This window comes from Geotrypetes seraphini, chromosome 11 (assembly GCF_902459505.1).
Source record: "Geotrypetes seraphini chromosome 11, aGeoSer1.1, whole genome shotgun sequence".
NCBI classification, from domain to species: Eukaryota; Metazoa; Chordata; class Amphibia; order Gymnophiona; family Dermophiidae; genus Geotrypetes; species Geotrypetes seraphini.
This window is the reverse complement of record NC_047094.1, coordinates 2,653,176-2,680,919: the sequence shown is the minus strand read 5'-3', so window position 1 is coordinate 2,680,919 and position 27,744 is coordinate 2,653,176. Positions and strand designations below refer to the sequence as shown.

The following is a 27,744-nucleotide window of genomic DNA, read 5'->3' as shown; positions in this document are numbered from 1 at the left end:
ATGAGGATGTGTGACAGAGGTGTCCAGATGTTGATCACCACTATAGGAGCATTTGCAGCTTTTAGTTTAATGACTATTGCAGTAGGCACAGATTACTGGCTGTACTCCAGAGGTGTCTGCACGTCCAAATCCACAAATGATAATGACACCAGTAAAAAGAACGAAGAGGTGATGACACATTCGGGCTTGTGGAGAACATGCTGCCTGGAAGGTATTGGGCATGGCATTACTTTTTCGTTAGAGAAATACAAGCGAGAAAGTTCCTTTATCATTTTGAAGTTGGCATGTTTAAATCACTGGAGGTCTAGAGCACTTTGTAACACGTCTGCAATGCAATGTGCTAGTCTGTTCGGGTTCTTAGTGGGGTATTTCTGAACTGCATCTGCAAGCAGTTTACAGACCCGAGTCTTCCTGCCAGCAGTCTTGATGAAGGTGAATCGTTACCATTACTAGATGGCATTCCTTAGACGCTGTGAACACATTTTTCACAGCTATGCACATTACCGTAAAGCTCTGTTCGCCCACCTTTGTGACACCCACAGATTTCTTTTCCTAGCATGGCAAAATAAACTGGGCAGGTTGTGAAATATGTGGCCGGGCACTGGAAGTTATTTTTGCCATCACCTTTTACTCAAGAGCACCAAAAGCCCACTACTGTAACTATTTATTGCTAGGCACAGGTAGGACCACAGCTGCTGTCAAGGAGGGAAACAAAGTCAAATCATTGGCTTTTCTTTCAATATATGTATTATTGATGAGTAACAATAAATTAAATTTGCATGGGTTGATTTTCATAGAAAACTATAATAAAACGCATTACATTTTGGATAATGAATAGTCAATTCTATAATAATATTTAAATGGAGATAGGTGTTCTCTAAAATATTAGAGATAAAATCAGCTTCTGATTATTCAGATTTGCCTCTGAACTGATACTCTTTTCAGGAAGCTGAGATCAATTGACTGACTCAACCTCTTGTAATGTAATTCGACCTTGAACTGATTAGGTAAAGGCGAAATAGATAACACCCATACAGTCGATTCCACTGGAGAGATATCTTGCATCGGCATATGAAGGAGATAGGTGTTCTATGCTAGAGCTGAAATATTGAAGTCATTGCTTTAATCTTTAAAGTGTTCTTTGATTCAGATAATTACCTGGCCAGATAGACCTTTCTATTAAGTTTCTTCCTCACTTGTTCTTCCCTTAAAAATGTATATACTTTTTTAAATTGTAATTTTCTGAGACCAGATCTAAAACAAGGTGAATTAAAAATGACTTTCAACAACTGATCATTAAAAATTATCTCCCTTTTATGAAGCCGCATTAGTGTTTTTTATTGCCAGCTGTGGTGGTAAAAGTTCTGACACTTATAGGAATTCTATTTATTTATTTAGATTTTTATCCCGTCCTCCCAGTAGCTCAGAACGGTCTACAAGCAAACATTCACAGTGCAGTACATTTCGACAATACAAAGACTATACAGAAGATTAAAATACAAGGATTATACAGTAATTTAAGTATAGGTTAAGAATGGACCGCACAGCAAATTAAGTAGAAGGAGGGTTTAAGGGGGGTGAGGCGTAGACTGTGGTTGAATTTTAGTTGAAGAGGAGGATCTTTACCGCTTTCCGAAGGTCATCAATGAGTTCTGTAGTCTGATTTGGGGGGGGGAGTTGATTCCAGAGTTGGGGGATGAAATGGCTGTAGGAGCGTTTGCGGGCGGTTTCTGACAGGAGGGACCTTCCTGGGGGGGTGCATAGGCGTTTCTCTATTTCTGAGCCGAGGGGGCGGGTGGGGGTGTACAGGGTTAGCTTGGATTTTATGTAGGTAGGGGTGGTGGCGTAAATTCTTTTATGAGCTATTACCAGGGCCTTGAATGCATAGCGTTGGTTAATTGGAAGCCAGTGTTCAGGGCGGAGGGCTGGGGAGATTGGATCATGGTAGTTGAGGCTGTGTAGGAGGCAGATTGCTGCAATTTGTATCCACTGAAGGCGCTTGAGGTCTTTTTTGGCTACTCCATTAAGTAGGGAGTTGCAGTAATCCATCCTGGAGAGGACATAGGTGTAGAGGAGTTGGGCTAGGTCAGGTGTGGAGATGTAGGGTTTGATCCTTCTCAGTTGGCGGAGGTAGTAGAAGGAGGTAGAGACTACTTGAGATATGTGGGAGGACAGGGAGAGGTGGCCATCTAACGTTACTCCTAGGCTGCGTATATGATCTGCTGCAGTTAGTAAGGTGGAGTCCCAAGATAGTGTTGGACTTGTGTATTTGGTATTCTTTTTCCTGATCCATAAAAGTTTGGTCTTGGAGGCGTTCAGCTGTAGTTTGTTGTTTGTCATCCAGGTTTTCATATCAGAGAGGCAGTGTTGGAGGTTGGCGATTTGGGATGGTCGGTTTTCGCCTAGTGGGAGGAGTAGCTGGATGTCATTGGAGTAGGAATGGTTTTTAATTTTGTACTTCTGGGCTATATCCATGACAGGTCTGATGTAGAGGGGGGATAGAAGGGCGCCTTGGGAAACGCCGTATTTGACCGGCAATAAAAAATGCTAATGCGGCTTCATAAAAGGGGAGTATATTTACTAAACATAATGTAAACTTCTTGATATGTAAATCCCTTGACCCTAGATAGACATACATAGTAACTTAGTAAATGACGGCAGATAAAGACCCAAGTGGTCCATCCAGTCTGCCCAACCATACAAGCTCCATAAATTAATTTCATTTAAATGGTCCTTTTTCTTAGATATTTCTGGGCCAGAAACCCAGAGTCCCGCTCGGTAGTGTGTTTAGGTTCCATTTACTGGAGGTTCCATCAAATCTCACTCCAGCCCATCTTAACCATCCCAGCTATCGAAACCTTCTCCAGCCCATCCTCAACTGAATGTCCATATACTGGACACAGTGACCCAGAAATTGAAAATTAGATTACCATTTAATGTAGTTGACTTTTGGGTTGCAAGATCAGAAACATAGGCCCAAAATGCCAAACAACTGAAGAGTTTCTCCCAGTTTAGTCTATGGGCAAATGTTTTAGATTATGGTGCCTGTGTATGAGGTCTGACAATTAAGTTCACAAACTTGCCTCCATGAGCTTACGATGGCAGCACTGTACAAACAACTCATAGCCTTGGTATATTAGTGTCTCACAGCTGTGTTCATGTCAACATGTGGCAGTGCCTTCCTGAGTGGAATTCATTATTATTGTTGCGTGTTTTTGTGTGCCATCGCAAGAATATCAGAGCTTGAATTAGAGCAATGAACAAACATTAAATTTCTTGTTAAACTTGGTAAGAGTGGAAGTGAAATCAGGGACATGTTAGTCCAAGTTTATGGGGATAATGCCATGAAGAAAATGGCAGTGTACATATGGATTAAATGTTTTTCTGAGGGGAGAGAAAGAGTCACTGATGAAGAAAGGTCAGGGTAACCAGTAACGAGCAGAACTGATGAAAACATTGCAAATGTTTGTCAAATTGTGTGTCAAAATCATCAGCTGACTGTGAGAAGCATAGCAGGCCAAGTAAGCATTGATACAGAAACAGGAATATCTTAACTGAAAATCTTGGTATGAGAAAGGTGTGTGCAAAAATGGTTCTAAGGAGAATCGAAGTTTGCCAAGACCTTTTGGAGAGGCAAGATTATGTTTTGACTGCTGTTATCACTGGTGATGGAACATGAGTGTACCAATATGACCCTGAAACAAAGCATCAAAGTGCACAATGGAAGTCAGCCAATTCTCCACGACCCAAAAAGTTCTGCCAGTCCAAATCAAGAATCAAAATGATGTTGCTAACCTTTTTTTATATCAGAGGGACAAAGTTAAAACGGTACATCAGGCATGGTCCCTACTGAAAAATACTATCATGGAAGCACAAAATCTCTACATTCTGCGGATTTCCAAAGAAAGAAAAACTAAAGGCAAAGGAGAACCGGCATGGCTTACTAGAGAGGTGAAGGAAGCTATAAAAGAAAAGAAGGACTCCTTTAAAAAATTGAAATGCACGAAAACAACCGAAGCTTGGAATAAACACAAAGATGATCAGAAGAAATGTCACAAGGCGGTGAGGGATGCCAAAAAGGACTATGAGGAGAAAATAGCGCAAGAGGCCAAAAATTTCAAGCCCTTCTTTAGATACGTAAAAGGAAAAAAACCTGCAAAGGAGGCGGTGGGACCGCTGGATGACCAGGGAAGAAAAGTGTACATCAAGGAAGACAAACAAATTGCAGACAGACTAAATTCCTTCTTGCGTCTGTCTTCATGAAGGAGGACACTGCAACAATACCAGAAGCAGTGAAAATGTTCAAAGGAGTAATAGAGGACAGCCTCACCACAGTGGAAGTGGACTTGGACCAGATATACTAACAGATCGACAATCTTAAAAGCGACAAATCCCCTGGACCTGATGGAATTCACCCGAGAGTCTTAAAAGAACTGAAGGTTGAAATCGGAGAGTTTTTGCAAAAACTTGCCAACCTGTCAATTAGAACTGGACAGATACCGGACGATTGGAAGATAGAGAACGTCACGCCAATTTTCAAAAAAGGATCAAGAGGAGAACTGGGCAACTACAGACCTGTGAGTCTTACGTCCGTCCCTGGAAAGATGGTTGAAGCACTGATTAAAGATAGCATAGTCTGGCACTTGGATGCACACGACCTGATGAGAGCCAGTCAACATGGCTTCAGGAAAGGGAAATCATGTTTGACGAATTTACTTCAATTTTTTGAGACCGTGAACAAACAAACTGATAGTGGAGAACCAGTGGACATAATATACTTGGACTTCCAGAAAGCGTTCGACAAGGTTCCACATGAAAGACTTCTCAGGAAACTACAAAGCCATGGAATAGAGGGAGATATACTAAGATGGATAGGCAAATGGCTGGAGAAGAGAAAGCAGAGAGTGGGCATAAATGGGAAGTTCTCAGACTGGGAGAAAGTGACTAGCGGTGTGCCTCAGGGCTCGGTACTTGGGCCCATCTTATTTAATATTTTCATCAATGACATAGAAGAAGAAACATCCAGTGAGATCATCAAGTTTGCAGATGACACAAAGCTATGCTGGGCAATCAGATCGCAGAAGGATAGCAAGGAACTCTAGAGTGACTTGTGTCAGTTAGAGAAATGGGCGGAGAAATGGCAGATGAAGTTTATTGTGGAAAAGTGCAAAGTAATGCATTTAGGCAGAAAGAACAAGGAACACGAGAATAGAATGTCAGGTGCAACTCTGGGTAAGAGCGAACAAGAAAAGGACCTGGGTGTACTGATAGATAGGACCCTGAAACTGTTGGCACAATGTGCGGCAGTGGCAAAGAAAGCAAATAGAATGTTAGGCATGATACAGAAAGGAATCACGAGTAGATCGGAGAAAGTTATAATGCTGCTTTATAGGGCAATGGTCAGACCACACTTGGAATACTGTGTCCAACATTGGTCTCCCAACCTAAAGAAGGATATAAAACTGCTGGAGAGGGTGCAGAGATGAGCAATGAAGCTAATAAAAGGTATGGAGAACTTGGAATATGAGTTCAAGTTCAAGTTTATTAAAATTTGATAAATCGCTTATTACATACTAAGCGAGCAACATTAAAATATAAGATAGGTCAAGAGTTCATTATACATCATTAATAAGGGTTAAAAACAATCTGACAAAACAAACAGACTCAGATACATAAGGGAATGGAAAGTAAGAGAGAACAGTTACAATATTGATATTTATCATAATTATGAAGAAAAGAAAAACCAAATAAGGGAAAAACATGAGGAATAGGATTGGGATTGGTAGAAATGAATTATTTAAACATTAAATGCATCTCTAAATAAAAAAGTTTTTAAATTATTTTTGAATTTGCAGAGATCTTTGACTTCTCTTATATGTAAAGGCAAGGCGTTACAGGTTAAAGGGGCCATTACAGAATATATGTCGTGACGTCTGGTTCCAATAATTTTCAGAGAAGGAATCATTAGCAGTCCCTGAGATGCGGATCGGAGTGAACGTGTCGTGTTGTAAGGGATGAGTAGCCGATCTATAAATTGAGGTTCGTTGGTGGATAGCGTTTTAAATACTGAAAACAAAATTTTATAGGTTATTCTTTGGTTAATGGGAAGCCAATGTGAATCAATTAGGAAGGGAGTTACGAGATCAAATTTTTATCCATTATGAATGATTTTAACTGCAGTATTTTGGATTATTTGTAAATGTTTCTTTTCCTTTTGAGTAATATTTAGTAATAGCGAATTACAATAATCAAGCTTAGCGATCACAAGCGAGTTTGTATTAGAATATTTAAGGATTTGGATTCTAGAAACTTCGACACAGAACGAATCATACGCAAACGACAGAAACAACATTTGATAATATTACTGATGTGTTCATGGTAGGAAAGATTTTCATCGATAATAACCCCAAGTATCTTTAATGATGATGCTAGGTTTATGGGTATATTGTCAATTAAAAATGAAGCCGTTAGTTTTAATCCCTGTTTAGTTGGAAAGAGTAGTGCTTTTGTCTTAGTTATGTTTAAAGCTAATCTGTTATGTATAAGCCAATTTTTGATTTTTTCAAGTTTTTGATTAATTAAATGTATTTCAATAGTATTTTCAGGGTTGAAGGGGTGAATCAAGAGACTGGGGTTGTTCTCCCTTGAGAAGAGGAGACTACGAGGGGATATGATTGAGACTTTCAAAATACTGAAAGGAATTGACAAAATAGAGCAGGAAAAAAAATTATTTACAATGTCCAATGTGACACAGACAAGAGGACATGGACTGAAGCTAAGGGGGGACAAGTCCAGGACAAATATCAGGAAGTTCTGCTTCATGCAACGAGTGGTGGACACCTGGAATGCTCTTCAGAGGAGGTTATTGCGGAATCCACCATTCTAGGATTTAAAAGCAAACTAGATGCACATCTCCTTACGAGAGGCATAGAGGGATATGGGTGACTAAAATTACGCCAGGTGTACACCTGGCTGGGCCTCCGCGTGTGCGGATCACCGGACTTGATGGACTGAAGGTCTGATCCAGAGATGGCAGTTCTTATGTTCTTATGTTCATTATGAATTTGTACCAACTGGACAAACAGTTAACCAAGTTTACTATTTGGAAGTGCTGAAAAGGCTGAGTGAAAAAGTTAGACAAAAACAACCTGAACTTTTTGCCAACAACACATGGCTCTTGCATCGCAACAATGCACTAGCTCACACTGCACTGTCTGTGAGGGAATTTTTAGCCATCTATAATAATAAAATGCTAAGCGTGCATGCACACTCTTACCGTGTGCTTCCCTGATCTGTCGGGCTGTGGCGGTAGGAGTGCACATGCGCACCAGACAAGCCTCCCTGCTCTCCACCTTGTGCCGCTGCAGAAACGGCCCCACACTTGCTGCTCGGCTTCAGACTCACTTAGTCCCTTCCCGCCACCCCCCCTTCCCTTCCCGCGATCCGACCGGCTCACTTAGTCCCTTCCCGCCCTCCCTTCCCTTCCCGCGGTCCTGACTCCAAACCTGCTGACTCCAGCAGCCTGCAGCACTCTACACACGCTGCTCCGAGGCCTTCTACTGCCCTGATTTATTCTGGCACATCCCTGATGACATCATCAGAGATGCGGCAGAGCAAATCAGGGCAGTAGAAGGCCCCGAAGCAGTGTGTGTAGAGTGCTGCAGACGCAGCTGGAGTCGCAGGTTTGTCGGGACCGTGGGAAAGGAAGGGGGGGGGTCGGAAAGGGACTAAGGGAGACGGCCAGACTGCGGGAAGGGAAAGGGGGGGTAGGGGAAACGCTGCTGCTGCACAGGGAAGTAGTGTGGGGGGAGATAAATGCTGCTGCATAGGAGGCAGGGAGAGAGACAGACAGATAGATAGAAAGAAAGACAGACAGTGGGAGGAAGGAGACAGAAAGAAAAGAAGAAAGACACAGGGGCAGGGAAAGACACAGAAAGACAGACAAAGGGGGGCCAGGGAGAGAGACAGCAGGAGGGAGAGAGAGACAGAAATAAAGAGAGACAGACAGACATATATTCTAGCACCCGTTAATGTAACGGGCTAAAATACTAGTAAAACAAATAACTGCATTGCAAACCCCCTCCCCCTTTCTCCTAATCTAGACTTCAATTACTTTTTTCTTTACCAGAAGATAAAGGAAATATTGAAAGGAAGACATTTTGAGGACATCAAGGGTAAAATAATGACAGTTCTGATGGGCATTTCAGAAAAAGAGTTCCAAAATTCCTTTGAAGGGTGGACAAGGCGCTGGCATCAACACATAGCTTCAAATGTGATCATAGTATTATTCAGCAATGAAGTATGTAGCACTTTTTCTAGGATGAGTTTGCAAACTTAATTGTCAGACCTCATATTCCTACTTTTCCCTTTCAGAGGAAGTACCAGCTGTTAAAAACCTGGATATGACTGAGATGGCTAGCTGTCCTGAAAGTATACTTAGATGAACAGGGAAATTTTGATGAATCTCACAGGTGATGTAATTCTAGGTTGGGAAGGAATTCTCCTTACACCACCAATGCTCAGCTAGACTTTCCCTTGCAAATCCTATACTAGTCAATGAACCAAGGATTTGTTCCGATTTAAGGATTCTAATCTAATCTAACCTTTGGTTTATAGACCGGGTCATCTCCCAGCTCGACTCGGTTCACATATAATTAAGACTAGAATATATAGCAGAAAACATAGAAAGAAGAACTAATTAAAAACTAAAGTACATAAGAAAAGCATAAGAAAAATAGCTATAATATTATCATTTTGTTGAGGCTGTAGTTAAACCATTTAAAAATTGCGAGAACAACAAAGATTTCAGGAATTTACGAAATAATTGCAGCTGGCCTAAGAGCCTAATGGAGTCAGGAAGTTCATTCCAGATCTCTACAAACTGGAAAAGAAAAGATCGACTGAGCTCCCCAGCAGATTTAGTGGACTTTTTAAAGCTGTATTGTAGTAATGCAAAGAATCTGAAAGATGTAGTTAGGAGGATTTGCCCATTTTACAAATTTCTTTTGTTTTTTTATGTTTCACTTAGAAAAGTGAAAATATTTTTTTTATTGAGTTTAGTAGATGAAGTACAATAAATGTTAACAAGTCAAGAAACATGCATGCCGTACCAATGCAAAGATTCACAAAATAGGATCTACATAAGAGCTATGGCTATCTATAAGGAGGAAAGTAGCAGCCAAAAGTACATGTAAAATCCAACTCTTCTCCCAGGGGAGCTCAGAACGGTTTGCATGAATTTATTCAGGTACTCGAGCATTTTTCCCTGTCTCTCAATCTATCTAATGTACCTGGGGCAATGGGGGGATTAAGTGACTTGCCCAGGGTCACAGGGAGCTGCGTGGGGGCTGAGGCTGTGGCTTTAACCACTGCGCCACACTCTCCTTATCATTTTTGCAGCTTGGTTACAGAATTTTAATATTTATTTCTATAAACTATATGTCATACACATCTGGTTAAGCTGAAAGAAGATCAGTTTCAGATTTCTTCTGTCTGTCCAACAGTTTTTCTTTCCCTTTTCAACGGCATTTTTTTTCTCCCAAAGACTGTCAGTTGGATTTGAATTCTGGTTTCCAGTTTGCTGTTCTATTAGGCTATTCCTCTTCTTGTACATTTCCTTGATCATACATTGGGGGAGGGGACCCCCAGCCTTGACTAGAGCTTAAGAAGACTTTGGCCACCCTTCCACTTTCTGCCCTAGACCCCACCCAGCATGTCCAACACCACTTCTCTTTTACTCTTCTAGCCATGAGCCTCTCTGTTGATAAAATGTTCATTTGTTTAATCACTTTCAGCAAATTTTGCCAAGTTAGACCCTTTAATATGTAGAAATAAAGGTCAACAAACATGTTGTAGGTGATGGCTTTCCACTGAATTAATAATGAGAAACACTCCAGAGCTAATCTCGTCATCAGATCACTGAATTTAAGCTATTCTTTGAAAACACAGGCCCTGATGTACTAAAACTTTCCCCATAGGCAGAGGATGGAAAAGGTTCTTAGTAAATTCAACCTACCAAATTTCACAGCAGATGGGGGCTGTAAGGCACATCATTCTGCACCAGTTACCTCATCTTGCAACAGGAGAGACCCCTGGTCATCTCTGGCTCCCCCATGAGCTCTTTACTTCAGGATCTTTTGTTAGAAAAAAATATCCCTTCCTCTGAGGTCAGAGCAATTTATTACACCTTGTTTTTTTATGGGGATGGGGGAGAGAGGTTGCTCCTATAGCATAAAGATGGCTTGTGATATCCTTATGGGATACACTGATGAAGAAACTAGATTTTCCTGTTAGTTATCTTTCTTCTAAGAAAAATAGCTCCACTTTGGACAAATTTGCAGCACTCATAAACCCTAGTGATGTGTTACTTTAACATGATTCTCTGTCCTGTAATGAAATACTGAATGTTTTAATTACAGCACTAAGGGGCTCATTTTCAAAAGAGAAATAACATGAGGCAAGACCTAGTGAAGCATGAAGAATGGTCTGAAATTTGGCAGCTAAGATTTAATGCTAAGAAATGCAAAGTCATGCATTTGGGCTACAAAAACCTCAGAGAATGGTACACTTAGGAGGTGAAGAACTTTTGTGCATGAAAGAGGAATGGGACTTGGGTGTGATTGTAACGATCAATGGAGACTGCTCTGAGGAAAGGGATGTTACCAGTGGTGGACCTCAAAGTTCTGTTCTTGGGCCTGTTCTTTTTAACATTTTTATAAACGATATTGCTGAAGGGTTGTCAGGTAAATGCAGATGATACCAAAATCTGCAATAGAGTAGACATGCCGGATGGTGTAAATAACATGAAGAAAGTCCTGGCGAAGCTTCAAGAATGGTTTGAAATTTGGCAGCTAAAATTTAATGCTAAGAAATTCAAGGTCATTCATTTGGGCTGCAAAAACCCAAGGGAACGGTACAGATTAGAGAGTGAAGAGCTTATGTGCACGACAGAAGAGTGGGACTTGGGTGTGATTGTATGTGATGATCTTAAGGTGGCCAAACAGGTTGAAAAGATGATAGTGAAAGCTAGAAGGATGCTAGGTTGCATAGGGAGAGGTATGGCTAGTAGCAAAAAGGAGGTATTGATGCCCCTGTATAAGTCTTTGATGAGACCTCATTTAGAATATTGTGTACAATTCTGGAGGCTACACCTTCAAAAAGATATAAAAAGGATGGAGTCGGTCCAGAGGAAGGCTACTAAAATGGTGTGTGGTCTTCATCATAAGGTGTATGGGGCAGACTTAAAGAGCTCAATCTGTATATTTTGGAGGAAAGGCGGGAGAGGAGAGATATGATAGAGCTGTTTAAATACCTACGTAATGTAAATGCGCATGAGTTGAGTCTCTTTAATTTGAAAGGAAACTTTGGAATGAGAGGGCATAGGATGAAGTTAAGAGGTGATAAGCTTCGGAGTAATCTAAGGAAATACTTTTTTACAGAAAGGGTGGTAGATGCGTGGAACAGTCTCCCGGAAGAGGTGGTGGAGACAGAGACTGTGTCTGAATTCAAAAGGGCATTGGATAGGCATGTGGGATCTCTCGGAGAGAGAAATAAATAATGGGTACTGCAGATGGGCTATTTGGCCTTTATCTGCTATCATGTTTCTATGTTTCTTAAATAAGATTTTTTTTTTTACAGGACTAACATAGGTGAACCCAATTAGGCAAGTGAAAATCTGGCCTAATGGAATGGCACCTTTGACCAGGATGCACTTAGGCACCACTAGGCTTGATTCTATAAATGGTGCCATTTTTTAAATAATTGACAGCCGTGCCGAGCAGTGCCAATATTGTTGATTCTTCTCTGCGCCCTTGATAGAATCTGTCCCAGAGAGTGAACTTGCCTGTTCTATATCCCTAAGGCAGCCCACGGTATAGGTTCTCTTTATCTAATCTAACGCTTAACTTTATATACCGAGTCATCATTCTAAGAAAGCTCAACTCAGTTTACAACAGTTAAATTGATAAATAGAAACCATGAAAAACAATAACAAAAATTCAAGAAAGTTAATTTTCAAAGTGTTTAGCAAATAGGGAGGTTTTTAAAGATTTACGAAAAAATTGAAGCAAACCAGAACTCCTTAAAATAAAAGGAAGATCATTCCAAAGTTGAGAGAGTTTACAAACCAAAGATTGACTAAAAATCTTGACTCCCTTAATCCCTTTCCTAGAAGGAAGGGAGAGTTTAAATTGTTGGATACCTCTTGCAAAAGAGAATCTGTAAACATTCTAAGATAGAGGGATAAAAGGAGTAAAGATACCATATAGAATTTTAAAAACAACGCAAGCACATTTAAATTGAATTCTAAAGTAAACAGGAAGCCAATGAAGACTCTGAAGCAACAGAGTCGCTTGGTCAAATTTACGTTTCCCGAAGATCAATTTCACAGCAGTATTCTGAATTAGTAGCAATCTATGAAGACAGGTTTTTGTAAATAGTGTTGCAGTAGTCAAGATGAGAGAATATAATTGACTGAACTAAAATAGAAAAATGACGATGATGAAAGAGGTGCCTAACCTTCCTCAACATACGTAGATTAAAAAAGCATTTCTTGACCAAGGAGTTTATTTGATCCTTAAGAGAGAGAAGAATCAAAAAAGACTCCCAGAATCTTGGCAGAGAACTCAATTTGTGAGGAGGACCTGGAAACCAGAGCTACAGAGGAAGGAAGACCATCCAATCTTGGACCTAGCCATAATAATTTGGTTTTAGTTATATTAAGCTTCATTCGAACAGACTGGGCCCAGGCTTGAAGTTTGGAGATACAAAGATTTACTTTGGATACTAGATCAATAGTATCCAAATCTATCTCAATCAATATGAAAATATCATCCGCATAAGTAAATAAAGTTTCCCAAGTTGACACCTTAAAGATTAAATAAAATTGGAGAAAGTGGAGAACCCTGGGGAACCCCACAAGGAGGCTGCCAAGAGTTGGAAATATTACCTTCAAAGTTCACTGAATAGGAACGATACAAAAAAAAATGTAGAAAACCAATCCAAAACTACCTGATGAAGACCTATGTCTGAAAGTAACTGGAGAAGAATATCATGATGAACTACATCAAACGCTGTAGATAGATCAAACTGGAGTAGAATAGAGCTTTTATTTTGGAAATGAATTTGTTGAATTTTTGACAGAAGAGAAATCAATAGGGTTTCAGTGCTAAAGTTAGAACGAAATCCATGTTGGAATGGCTGAAGTAACGAGAATTTCTCTAGGTAGTCAGTGAGTTGACCAGCTACAATTGATTCTAACATTTTTGTCAATAGAAGTATATTAGCGATTGGTCGATAGTGAGAAGAAATTGTGGTATCTAAATCTGCTTTTTTTTTTAGAAGAGGAGTAAGTGTTATTTGTCCCATAGATTGTGAGAAGTAACCATTTTCTAAAGAAAAATTCAGTAAAGCGGTTAGCCATGTTATAGCTTGAGGAGGAATATTAAGGAATAAGTAAGATGGAAAAGGGTCCAATGAACATTTACACTTTCTCATCCTTTCACACAGTCTAAAAACTTGAAGTTCAGATACTGGAGTGAAAGAATGCCAATAGCGATCACCTGTAATCTCCTCTGTAGAATGTTTGAAATGTATAGGGAGATACTCAATTTCGCTTGTAGAAAAAGATTGTCTAATAAGAGAGATTTTATCTTGAGAAAAGCAAGCTAAAGTATCAGCAGAAGATTAAAAAATGGTCAGTTCTGGGTGATCTTGGCCATCCCCGTTCAGGCTTCTTCACACCATAAAGGTTGGTTCATCACTGCTCTTTTAGGTTTTTGGTCAGTAGTGCCATGATTTCCTCAACAACACTCATAGCTCATAAAAGGTTTATTTGGGAAGTATTTACTCCTGTTTGAATAAAAAGCACTTGGGGATCTCTTGTGCGTAGCTTGTGTCCAGCTATTAACTAGGTTCTTTGCTCACTATAAATATATATAGAGAGATATACAGTAGATCTATCTAGATTGACATAGGCAAGCAGGTTGAGTACTTTGCCCATATGTCCTGCTGACGTCAATCCATGCACATGATCTATGCACTTCCTTTACCCAATTGCAAATGTTATGAGAAGATCATTGTGCATACAAAAATTAAGACTGAATCTCAAACATATTAGATAGATAATAATACATTCCACAAAATCCTCATTGTATACTTTCTCCCGGATTTTATAGATGGCACTTCCGAGATGTGCAAGCAAATAAGTTGGATAATGAGCTCTAAACCAACTGGGTCCCAGCAACCAAGGAAATCAGGAGGCTTCAGATAATACAGAACATAGCTGTAAAAATTACCTTCAAGGCAAAAAAGTATGACTATGTCACTCCTCTCCTTAAAAAATGCACACTGGTTATCTATCACTCATAGGATTACATTCAAATTGCTTTTTCTTACCTTCAAAGTAAAAACAGATCACTCGCCAGCTTTCATCGATAGACTGCTAATTCTGTACACAATTTCTAGGGTTCTTCGATCACCACAACAAAATCTTCTTGCTATTCCTTTCATTCCCCAGATAGTCAACGATACAACCCGCAAAACAATTTTCTCAGTAATGGCACCCACTTTGTGGAACTCCGTCCCTTCAATTATGAGACAAGAATCTAATGCTGCCTCAAACCTTTCTTTTTAAAGATGCCTATGGGACATAAATCTGGATCCTGATTTCAGTTTACTTGACTCCCTTTTGTTTATGTAGCTTTGGTATCAACTGGAAAAGAGCTCCTTAAAAGTTAGTTTCAAGTTTATTAAAATCTTATTATACTGCCAAATCAGACTTCACGGCGGTGTACATACAATATTAAAAGTATATGTATTTAAAATTACAGAGTACAGTGGAGGTATATCGTACAAAGACTTAACAGTACAAGACTAATGGATGAACTGGTACAGGGGGAAGCGGTAGAACTACATTATTTATAAAGAAAGAACAAATGGAATGGACATAAGAATCCTTCAGATTCAAAGAGATAGCGTCCTTAGCAGAACGGTTAGGAGTAAAACATAGAGCCTCATGGTAGAAGTTGAATTCAACATTGACCTAGGTGCAATAGGCCTGTTGCCTCCACTCAACCTTCCAGTTCTCCTTAATCAGTACAAGGTTCAGAGATGAAGCACCAATCATGAGGCATAAATCCATTACATGAGGCACAAGACAAGAAATCCAGGAACACATGGAAACAAGGTAATCTGGAAATACAAGGAACACAGTCAGTTGGAATCTCAAGCCAAGGCATCTGGGAACACATGGGAACGATGCCAACAGAAATTACACAGAACACAGTCGGATGGAATCTGAAAACAAGATATCCAGGAATGCATGGGAACAAGATCACATGGAATTACAGGGACTACGGCCAGCCGGAATCTGAAGACAAGACATCCGGGATGCAGAAAAACAAGACCGGCTGGAATTAAAAGGAATATGGCCAGTTGAGATTTCAAGACTAAGCATCCTGGAACACATAGGAATGAGGCCAGCTGAATTACATGGAACACAGCCAACTGGAACTCAAGATAAGACATTCAGGAATACATGGGAACAAAATACAGACAAGACAAGCTGGAATTACAAGGATATGTATGTATGCTAAGTGCCATCGATTTGCCTAGTGACTTAATGAAAGGATATAGCTAGCTGAAATCTCAAGACAAGGCATTCAAGAACACATGGGAACAAGGCCAACTGGAATTACAAGGAACACAGCCAGCTGGAATCTGAAGACAAGGCATCCTGGATGCAGAGAAACAAGTCCGGCTGGAATCTGTGACAGAGACGAAGAGCACAGATAATAATGTCAATGACCCAGCACTGTACCAGCTCAGAGGCATGGCACATAAATCTCCAGCTCTCTGGGCTGGTCCAAGCAGGAGATTCAAGAGCATATAAGCCTATTCAGCAAAGGTGATGAAGGCAGGAATGCAGCTCTCATTCAACGAAGGCAGGGGAACCAGAACAAGGCTCCTCCTAGAGCAGCTGGGTAAATTCTGAACAGCTGCAGTTCTGGTATACACCAGCAACTTGCTGGTCCGAATGTACAAGAAAAATAATAATCTAATCTCCCTGTCACTCCCTCTTTCAAACTCAGCTGTATTGGTTGGCTGTGAGTTTGCTGGAGGCTGTATGACACATTTGTGCTGTGACTCAGTCTGTCTCTAGGGCTCACTGTTATGTGTACTGTATGTGTGTGCATGTGAGGAGTTTTGCAGGGTATCAGTTTATGTTTTTATGCCAAGTGAATCTGTGAGGTGTATCTGCCATTTGATGTCTGTTTCCATAGAAACTATCAGTAGTTAATGAACAGAATAGACAAAACTTCTTGATAAATGTCAGAGTTAATATTGGAACATTGCAAAGATTCATTATTTGGAAGAATGAGCAACTCTTTCTGTTAACCCTTTCCTGCCTGGATTTCATATCCACTCCTACAGTGGAACTGATGTTACCCGCCAAGGAAGGAATATGATGTGCCAGGGGGTCCTTTTCCCTTTGAGCTTGCATAAGAACTTAAGATGTGACCAAAAATACGTAGATCCATTCCTTGTGGCTTTCCGAAATTGATTCGTAATGGTTTATGAACCACAGCCTTTGGTGATCATTTCCACAGCTAGGTAAAAAATACTTTCTACTTTTCTATCCCTTAGTCTTTGTGCTATTTAAAAGGGTAAATAAATGTTCCACGTCGCACAGTCTCTCAGCTGTCTCTCCTAATTTCTTTATTAGTCTTTCTTCATACAGAAGCTGTTACATCCCATTTATCATTTTGGCTCCTTGGGATGAGACAAGCAGAATTGCACATTTCGGAGTTCCTGAATACCCCCAATATTGAGCAAACTCCTTGATTTCTCTTGGGTTTAGCACTCCCAATGATTTTGAAAAGGTGTCTCTACTCAAGGTGTGGCCCCACCATTTCCTTTCCAGGAGAAAAGTAACAGAATCTACCTGTCTTCTGCTTTTTTTTAATCAAATCCTATGAAGCAATTTATTGTTAAGGTATTTAGTAGATATTTTTGAACCTCTTTGAGATGAATCGTGTTTGTGTATGTTCTTCTCGGCCTCCTACTCACTCTAAGTTTTGCTTTTACTGTGAGTTGGAGGCATTTCTGCTTAAACTGGGAAAATTGAAGGAGAAAAATGCCTGAGAGATTTTCATCTTCCACTAAGCTGTGCATTGGTTAAAGCTACCCTGAGGTTGTGGGTTCAAACCCACGCTGCTCCTAGCAAGTCACTTCATCCCCCATTGCCCCAGATACATGTATTACTTCCGTTGTATGCAGATCTAACTAATTCTGTATGATCTGAAAACCTGGGGGGGATTTTAAACAGTATAGTAGGAAAAGCTGAAAGGAAAAGAGAGAAAAATAACAATGGACAAAGAGAGTTAAGGAAAAGCAAAGAAAAGCAGAAACCAGATACTGGAACCAATCATTTGAAAAAGTAAATGGCCAGACAACAAAGGTACAAACAGTAGATTTTATTTTTAGTGTAGGATAAAGTAGTGTGGCAATGCGTCGCTGGACGCCTACTCCACAAACTTTCTCTTTCCAAACGTGGGGGGATGTGTGCTGTTCTTTTGGGGCTAAAAACGATTTTGACTGCATGGCTCACAGTGGACACACCTTCGTAATCCCTTTGGAGATCCCTCATGATTTTGCAGACTGGGTGGGAACCTTTTTGCCTTCTCTTTCTTTTTGGATTGTAGCATGAGAGACTTTTCTTTTCTGAGTTGGGGTGGGAGGAGGAAACTTTATTGCATTGTATACTGGTTAGGTTTGTATTTTGGTTGCTGTTATGGTTAAGTTTGAAATTGAATAAACACATTTAAATATATTTAACATTTATAAATACAGAAAATGGAAATAAGAAGATTTATTTTTATTCAACTGTTGGAGAGCAAACCCGGCTTCCTTCTGTCAGAACAAAATACCCTAAGTGCAATATACTGTCCTGACCTGAGGAAGGTGGTATTGGCCTCTGTAAGCTAATTGAAATATATATTTAAAGTCCAATCAAATAGAATCATAGGAATTCTATGAGCATCGGAGCAGCGTCAGAGCATTTAGCACTCCAGGCCATGGTAGAAACCTCTACCAAGGCTTAGTAAAAGGGGGGAGGGCTAAACTAAACTAAACTAAACTAAATCTTAGGTTTGTATACCGCGCCATCTCCGCAAGCGCAGAGCTCGGCACGGTTTACAGAAGTTAAGAGGAAAGGAACTACAATGAAGGGATAAAGGAGAGGGATTAAGAAGATAGAGAGGGACCGGTTGCAAGAGAACGGGAGGTAATTAGATTTTTGAGAAGAGCCAAGTTTTCAAGTGTTTGCGGAAGGATTGGAAGGAGCTTGAATTTCTGAGCGGGGGTGTGAGGTTGTTCCAGAGTTCTGTGGTTCTAAAGAGGAGGGATGTTCCAAGTTTTCCTGCGCGGGATATACCTTTTATAGAGGGGAAAGACAGTTTCAGTTTTTGTGAGGGTCTAGTGTGGTGTGGGTTTGAGGAGTTCCAAAGGAGCGGGATAACGGGAGGGAGGACGCCATGTAGGATCTTGAAGACTAAGCAGGCACATTTATAGAGGACTCTGGAGTATACTGGGAGCCAGTGAAGCTTGGAGAGGAGTGGGGAGACGTGATCGAACTTGCCTTTTGCGAAAATAAGCTTGGCCGCGGCGTTCTGAATTAGCTGAAGTCTATGGAGGTTTTTCTTAGTTAGGCTTATGTAGATGGAATTACAGTAATCGAGTCTAGAGAGGATGGTAGTCAAATCTTTGGTAATTTGGACCCCGATGCTCAAAAGCTTTCCAGGGCAGTAAGACTCGTTAAAGCAGTCTTACTGCTGTGGAAAGCTCTCTTGCTACTGATCCTCGTAGCAGTCAGTGGCGTACCTAGCATATGTGACACCCGGGGCCCATCATTTTTTTGACACATCCCCATCTATATGAAAAATATGATTTTTAGTAACAATCTATATATCGCACAACAAGAGTGTACCTAGGAAAAGGCAGCATCTTAAACACTGCAGTGAACACTAGAACACCAATACATACATTGTAAAACTAAACAAACCAGATCCTGCACAGTCAATTGATCCTGTACAGTCGATGCTATCAGAAAGCCATGTCCCTTTCATACACACAGACAGATACACCCTTACCCAATATGGAATAATCACAAAATAAAAATAGAAATATGTAGACAAAAGTTAAACTGAACCGCTAAGAAACCAGACTCTGCATACAATGCAACAACACAAAAAAGTAACATATGTCTTCTAATACTGTGCAAAATATAAAAACAGTAGATGTAAATTTGAAAAAACTGATACATAACAATCACCACTTTACAAATTAACAAATAAAAATAAAACAAATAATGAGAAATAAGAAAATACCATTTTATTGGACTAATCCCCGTAAGCTCGGTCCTCATCCCCACAAACCACCTGATTCCATCCACACAAGCCTTGAATTGTTTTATATTGAACTTATTATATTAAAGTATAAAAAGAAACAATATTCTATACAATTGTCAATTTATAAATCAGCGTCTTCTCCCCACTCTCTCTTCCCCATTTCCCTTCAGCGTCCTCAGCTCATTCTCTCTCCACTTTCCTTCAGCGCACGCACATAAAAACAAGCAAGTAATTTTATATCATTTTCATTCTATTCATTCATAGAAATTAAAGTCTACCTAATGCCAGTCACATAACAAAACATGATTTTACAAAAATAATTCCCTGCACAGTCAAGCCTGCAAGGATTACTAGATGTCTTTCAGCAGCTCCCCTCCTTCCCTCCCCCTTACCTTCATGGCCAAGTCAAAATGATCTACCAACAATAAAATTTAAAAAACACAAAGCACACTGTACACACAGAAAATGTTAATTATCATTTATATTCCGCGGGTTTTCAAAGAGGTCAAGGCAGATGACTTTATGCAATGTCACCTCAGTAAAACTATACAAAAATAGACAAATATACCCCCTCCCTTTTTACTAAACCGCGATAGCGTTTTTTAGCACAGGGAGCTGCGCTGAATGCCCCACGCTGCTCTCGACGCTCATAGGCTCCCTGCGCTAAAAACTGCTACTGCGGTTTAGTAAAAGGGGCCCATAGTGCAAAATATAGACAGCATATATAAATTTTCAAAACGGACACATTTTGATCACTAAATTGAAAATAAAATCATTTTTCCTACCTTTGTTTGGTAATTTCATCAGTCTCTGGTTGCACTTTATTCTTCTGACTGTGCAACCAATATTTCTTCCTTTCTTTCAGCCTCCTGTATGCTTCCTCTCCTCTAGACCTCATTCCCTCCCCCAACTTTTTCTTTGTTTCACCCTGCCCCCTTCTTTCTCTCTCCATGCCCCCTTTCTTTCTGTATGTCTGTCTTTCTCTCTCTCCGTGTCCCATTTCTTTCTTTCTTTCACCCTGCCCCCTTCTTTCTCTCTCCATGCCCCCTTTCTTTCTCTATGTCTGTCTTTCTCTCTCTCCCCATGCCCCATTTTTTTCTTTCACCCTGCCCTTTCTTTCTTTCTGGCTCCCTGTCCCCCCTCCCTCTTTCTGGATCCCTGTCTCCCCCCCTTTCTTTCTTTCTCCCTGCCCTCCCCCATGCCACCGCCATTGGGAAACATACTGCTGCCACCACTGCTGGGGAAAGGCTGCCACTGGCCATTGGAAACAGGCCGGCGCCGAGTTCGCCCTGCTTCTTTTCCCGCGGGCCGACCAACTCTCGCTGCCCGACGTCAATTCTAACTTCGGAGAGGACATTCCGGGCCAGCCAGGCAGCGATTGGCTGGCCCAGAACGTCCTCTCCGACGTCAGAATTGACATCGGATGGCTAGAGTTGGTCAGCTCACGGGGAAGAGAAACAGGGAGGGAGAACTCGGCACCGGCTTCTTTCTGATGACGGCAATGGCAATCTCTCCCCGGCGGCAGCCTATTCTCCGGTGAGTGGCCAGCTGTGCACCCCCTTGGACCGTGCACCCGGGGCAGGCCGTGCACCCGGGGCGGACCGCCCCCCCCCCCCCGCCCTCCCCTTGGTATGCCACTGGTAGCAGCCACTGAGAATCCTATGCAAATGCATCAGAAGTTTTTAAATGAACTCTTTGTGATGCATAAAAAGGAATATCTCCCCTTTTAGGATCATAATTTTCTGGAGCTACCGGTAGCTGTGGTTTAAAAAAAAAAAAAACATTTATATGGCCGGCAAGGAGAGCAGGGGCTGCTGGCTCAGCTGTGAACAGCTTTTTTTGTTTGTTTAAAGACGCAGCTGTTGTGCGTATGGTGTGCGCTTACACAACACACGCACAACAGCTGCACTCTTCTTTTTAAAAAAACTGATCGTGGCTCTGGAGCTGACAGGGGAAGCCACGAATTAGCTGAATGCCACTCTCCCTTCTGCTAATTCACTGATCAACTGGGCAGAGGGAAGGAGAATGGCAGTTACGGGCAGGAGGAGCTGTGCTTAGTGATTGCTCTTCTGAGTGTATACAGCATGTATAATTTCATCAGTAACAGAAGTATTGTCTCTTTGTTATTTTTAAGAGAGATGCTCATGCAGGGGGAGCAGTGTGCTTCTTTAGCTGAACTAAACATCCAGTATCTGAATTTTACTCAGAATAGCTATAAACCAGAAGCAAATAAGTAGGAAAAAAAAGATCAATTACAAGCTTAAAAAGTTTATTTGCAGTGCCTTAGGCCCATACAATTGCATAAAATTATCTTTTTCCTTTGAGAAGGGAGATGCAGGGAAGACAATTAAGACTGTGGGGATGGTAAGGGGACAGGGATGAAAAATGCGAAGATGGGGAGGGGAGGGGATGGTGATGAAAAATGTACTTGACTGCAGGGACGGTGAGGGGACGAAAATGAATTTTTTGTCCCTGCATCACTCTCTAGTTTGAAACCTGTGATGTTTTCATATTGCGTTTTTATGTCTCCAATCTGGACTGTAAGTCTCTCTGATATAATTATTTTTGTGAAAGGCAGTATCGTAATAACAACTAATACCTGAATGTATTTCATTGCGAGGTGCTATAGGAATAACCCTTCCACTTCTGCCCCTAAAAGAAAGAGTAAGGGTAACAGATCATTTTTACAGAGTGGGTGGGGTCATTTCCCTACAGGTGGTCTGATATTCACATTTAAGCACAGATTAATTTCTTCTTGCAGGAACTTCCCGAGGAATGTGTAAGAAGATTGATCATTTCCCTGAAGATGCTGATTACGAACAGGACGCTGCAGAGTACTTACTGCGTAAGACGTGATGCACAGTAAATGTTCCTCTGTCGCTGAGAGCCGTTCCGGTAATGCCCTGCTGACATTTGACTCCCAGCGCACATCTGCTGTGCTGTCTGGCTAATGTGACTTTTTACACAGTTATTGTACAGCGAAAGTGGAACGTGGATTTATGGATGTGGCTTGCAATTCTGATACATTGTCCACTGTCTGCCAATATCATCCTGTCCACTGAATTCCCTTTGCACTGTGCAATAATTAAGGGTGGATAATAGGTTACTGTAACCAGTCAACTGTAGCCTTGAGCTGGGAGTCGATGTCACTTTTATCATTCATTTTCCATTTGTTCTTTTAAACAATTCTTTTATATCTTCTTGCAACTTCACTCAGAGTAAAGTGCAATATAAAATCAGAAACAATAAAGCCATAAAATGAAAACCTAGGTAAAAGCTGCTAAAACAAGTCAAAACCATTTTAACAAATGCAAAAGTATTCTAACAGGAAATAGCAGCAATAGATATCCAGGACAATAGGGATTATTACAAGACTGTAAGTGTAAACCACTATGATGTTACTCCTGAATGCCATTATTTCAAATCCAGAAATAAAAATAAATAAAATCAGAAAGTCCTGTTATTAAACATTTCTATCGTGTTACAAGATGTACACAACACTTTACAGATATTGATGAGACAGTGGAGTATATGAAGACGGAGAAGGTAGTTGATGCTTGCAATTTTCTTCTGTGGGAGGTGGTGGGATAAGTTTATTACAAACTTGTTATCACTTTAGCTCAGGTCTTTCAGTAGTCATTGACTTTGAGTTACACTAAGGGCTCCTTTGACTAAACGGTGCTAGAGGTTTCTACTACGGGCTGATGAAGTAAATGCTCCGACGCTCATAGGAATTCTAGCCCACGGTACAAACTTCTACTGCCGTTTAGTAAAACCAAGCAAGGCTCACAATCTAAGCTTGCCCAAGATCACAAGGAGCAGAAGTGGGTTTTGAACCCTGGCTTCCCAGGTTCTCAGGATGTTGCTGTCTTCATTAGGCTACTACTTCTTAGGTAGACTCTGAAACTGGAATACATGTTGGGCAGCAAAAGGCTCTTTAAACACGACTTACTGCAATGTCTGCTCTATGGACAATGAAGCTGATCAGGCCTTGTAAGGTTTCCAGCTGTATTATCCATACCCAGTCCTGATCCTCCCACCCTAAGGATTTCCTGCCTCTGACCACCGATTGACTGTGCTAAAGGTAGTCCTCTTACTTCCCTGTTCACATACTGGTTCTTTCCTTGCTTTTCCGGCTAGCAGAAGTTTTGATGAGCCTGGAAAAGCCCAGAGACACTGCAAACTGAGCTCTCTAGGACCATCAGAACTGGAAAGAAAACCCACAGTGCACATCCATAATATTAGACTCATTTCTTCTCTTCAAAAAGGATAGACATTTTACCTCATTGCTCAAGATCACTGATTAGAAATCTTTGTTGAAACTTGCAGTATAAAGGAAAATGTATGTCATGGTATAACCATGTCAGAGGATACAAGTTGCCTTAGGTAGCACAGTCATGGTTCAGATGTTTCTCTCTGCTGTACAAGAAAATATGGGAGAGGGTGGCATATGCCTTCTCCTTAAAAGATGCCAGTCCTCCAAGAAGAGAATTGACTATTGTTTCATCTCTCTGTTGATAAAACAGACAAGTGGAGTGATTCTCTTGCTCTTTCTAATTACCACAGGGGCTGTTCGAGCATCCAGTGTCTTCCCTATCCTGAGTGTTGGACTGCTTTTCTTTGGAGGCCTCTGTATAGCAGCCAACGAATTCTACAAAGGCAAGCACAACATTATCCTTAGTGCCGGAATCTTCTTTGTGTCAGCAGGTAGGTGAGAGGACCAGGAATATTCATTACTGGAGACACAGTGTTGCCTTCTCTTATGGGAAATCTCTTTCCTGTCTAGGGTCCTAGCACTTCCTAAGTGAAGATGTGGCCTTGGATTACAATGTCTCACTGGAGAAATCTGGAGTCTTAGTTGGTTAAGAAATGGTGTAAAATACGTACTTCCAAGATGTACGCCTAACTTACTATCAATAATTGGATGCTGACAACTATAAATTAGATTGTAAGCTCTTCTGAGTAGGGACTGTCTATTGTATGTTAAAATGTACAGTGCTGCGTACACCTTTCAGCACTATAGAAATAAGAAATAGTAGTAGTAATTAACACCATGCATCTGGTTGCATGCTATTTTATAACCAAAAAGTTCCACCCATTGTTCTACACCATTGGATTCTGTGCCGGGATTTCTACCAAGTTTCAGCAGGCAGAGTTGGATGGGAGAACAGTATTCTCTAAAAGGCCAATGTCCTTCATAGAACAGTGCTTAGTTTTGGTCTTTTCTGGCTTTCATTTTTTAACTCGATGTCTAGAATCCCTCCTAAAAATCTTCAGAAACAATAAATTTTAGATCTCATAAGAGATGATTCTTGGTGTAAATGTAGGAGCCAAAACACTAAGGGGACAATTCTGTAACTGGATGCCACAGTTCAGGTATCTGTTGTACACTTTTGTGTGGAAAGTTCTTATAGAATATTGGCATCCCTGTGCCTACGTGTAGGCACCATGTATGCCAAGTCTGTGGCTGGCATAAATGCGCAGAATGAAATATGGCACGAATGCATAAAACCTACAGTATTCTATAAGGTGCATGTGTATATGTTAGACTTCATTGGCTTCGCATCTGTTTCCAAATACAATTCAAACTCCTCTTACTGACCTACAAATGCACTCACTCAGCTGCCCCTCATTCTCTCTCTTCGCTTATCTCCCCCCCCCCCCCCATGAACTCCACTCAGCTGGTAAGTCCCTCGTTTCTGTGCTCTTCTCTTCGGCTGCCAACTCCACACTACGTCCCTTCTGCGCTGTATGCTTGGAACAAGCTGCTCAAATTCCTATGGTGGGCTCCGTCTCTGGCAGTATTCAAGGCCTAGTTATAAGTCCAGCTCTTTGAGAGTGTTTTTGACTCCTAACTCCTCTCCCCAACCCTATATGCCATTTCTGTCTGTCAAAGTTAGTAAGCTCGTCCAAGCAGGGACCATCTATAAATGTCAAAATGTACAGCGCTGGGTACACCTTTCAGTGCTATATAAGTGATTAGTATTAGTAGTGCTTCAGTGAGAGAATAGCATTGAGTTCTCTGCTAACACCAACACATTACAGGAACATTGACAGGCATAAATGCCAATATTCTACAAATTTAAGTGTCCTGCTAAGCATGAGGGGTTAAAAGGGCAATTATATAGCTGGGTGCCAGATTTTATTCACCCATTGCATATGGAAAATTCTAGGATAGTAGATCTAAGATAAACGATAAAATGATCTATGTGCATAAGTGTACACTTACCCACAAAAGTACCAGCAGGATTTCTAAGCGCTGTTTTGAAAGGGCACACTAAGCAGCATAGTAAGTGCCAGGGGGTGTACACATGGGCGGAGCATGGACAGGCAATGGGCGGGGCTGCCAGTTACACATGTAAATTCTAGAATGCTCAGTACCTGGTTTGGTCAGTATTCTGTAGCAGATTCTGTGGTAAAATTGGCCCTTTCCTAAATAGACCCAACCAGATAGCACACATGTTCCATGCTGTCATCTTTGCACACACTAACAGCTGCATTCATCAGCACCCGATCTTCCATAGCGAATATTTTATAGGTGGGAGTACACCCAGGTGGAGGGTGGGGGTCATATTTGAAAACAAACCCTCAAAGCAGCTCCATGGCACTTTTTAACTGTTACACTGGTATTTTAGAAAGGAAAGTAGGTGCCCTCTGGGTGTGTTTTTATAGATATCTAGTTACAGAATTGTCCCATAGCAACTGCTTTTGAATATTCGGCCCTGTGATAGCAGCAGCTCCTTGGCTTTTCTCCTTTCAACCATTTCACATGGACGCTAAAAGGCTCCGTTCTTGTTTGATTAAATAAATGGGTCTCATGTATATAAGAACATAAGAACTGCCAGCCATCAAGCCCAGTATCCTCTTTCCTACCATGGCCAATCCAGGTCTCAGGTACTTCCTTTGATAAACAGGGGAATTTTCAGTGAGCTATATAGGTGCAAAGTACTTAGCCATTTAGGGGATATTCTATAAATGATGCCAAAACTTAGGCACCGGTAAGCATCATATTGGCACCTAAGTTAATTGAGAAACACTGTTTAAAATGGCAAAAAATGGTAAAAATAAAGCACCTACCAGCACCTAAATAAAAGGCACTGGAATCATGCCTACGTAGATGCTTTAGGCTTCCAAACAGCAAAGTACGCATGGCTAATGCCAAAAGTAGGGTAGGTGGCCTAAAGTGCCTATGTTGGTACGGTTCATTCAAAGATAGTCCCGGAAAACCCTAGCCTACATTTTTGGCGCCTATCTTTGCCGGGGTATCCCGAAAATAGTACACAGCTTGCCATCAGCTGATCTCAGTAGGGGAATCCCCAATCAGCTGAGTCGGCAGGACTCCCCGAAGCTGTGTACATGCCTGAATGCTTCTTTTTAACCTGGCTAATTATATGCATGTATTTTAGCCACTCTAATATAGCCATATATCATCCTCTGATGGATGTAGCCACTGAATAACTACAGAGTGCATTCTTTCAGCTTTTTGTGGCAGTGTTTGGCTGCTTTGTAAGTGAGCCATTTTGTCTGTTTGTTGTGTGCACTGAACACTCCTTTACTCCTCTAGGGTTAAGTAACATCATTGGAATCATTGTTTACATCTCAGCAAATACTGGAGATCCAGGGCAAAGGGACTCCAAGAAAAGCAACTACTCATACGGCTGGTCCTTCTACTTCGGGGCACTGTCCTTTATCATTGCCGAGATTGTGGGGGTCATCGCTGTGCACATGTACATTGAGAGACACCGGCAGGCCAGAGCTAAGGGCCGCTTACAGTTCTTTAAGAAGCCCACCTTTGCCCATATTCCCAGCTATCGGTATCACTTCCGCCACAAGTCCAGCTCCCGATCCACAGAAACCAGGTCCAGAGGTGCCTCTCCTATCAGCAAAGGCTTCAGCACACTTCCTCCCTCCAGTATTTCTCTCTACACCCTGACAAGAGACCCCCCCAAAGTCACCATGGGAGCACTGTTCAATTCTGAGAGGGAGCTGCAGATGCACTCCACCCTCCCTAAAGACTTAAAGGAAGTTTTGCAGGGCAACTCAGCCAACAGGCGAACCACACCCGTCTAAGCACAGCTCTGCACCAGCGTCCGCTCCTCCTTCACACTATATTTCTCACCCCAAAGCCCAGGACAGACCATCCAGTGGAATGAGGACGATGACACCGTGTGCTCCTTTGCAATGGGGGGAAGGGGGTTAATACATTCAGAGTAATGTGTTGTCATTATCATCATTTGCATATCACAGTGCTTCTCCAACCAGTTGCAGGGTAGGACCAACCATCCAGGTTTTCAGGGTACCTCCTCCTAGCTCCCCTTCCTCTAACACCTTGCTCCCC

At 41.3% G+C, this 27,744-nt stretch overlaps 1 protein-coding gene across 1 annotated transcript; it reads left to right on the top strand.

Moving 5' to 3' along the window:
* Window positions 1-27,744, top strand: CACNG3 (calcium voltage-gated channel auxiliary subunit gamma 3). The gene is made up of 4 exons (XM_033914787.1): window positions 1-211; window positions 22,168-22,251; window positions 23,973-24,113; window positions 26,971-27,744. Exons 1-4 carry the CDS (start codon window positions 1-3, stop codon window positions 27,474-27,476), a joined length of 942 nt encoding a protein of 313 aa, XP_033770678.1. The 3' UTR covers window positions 27,477-27,744.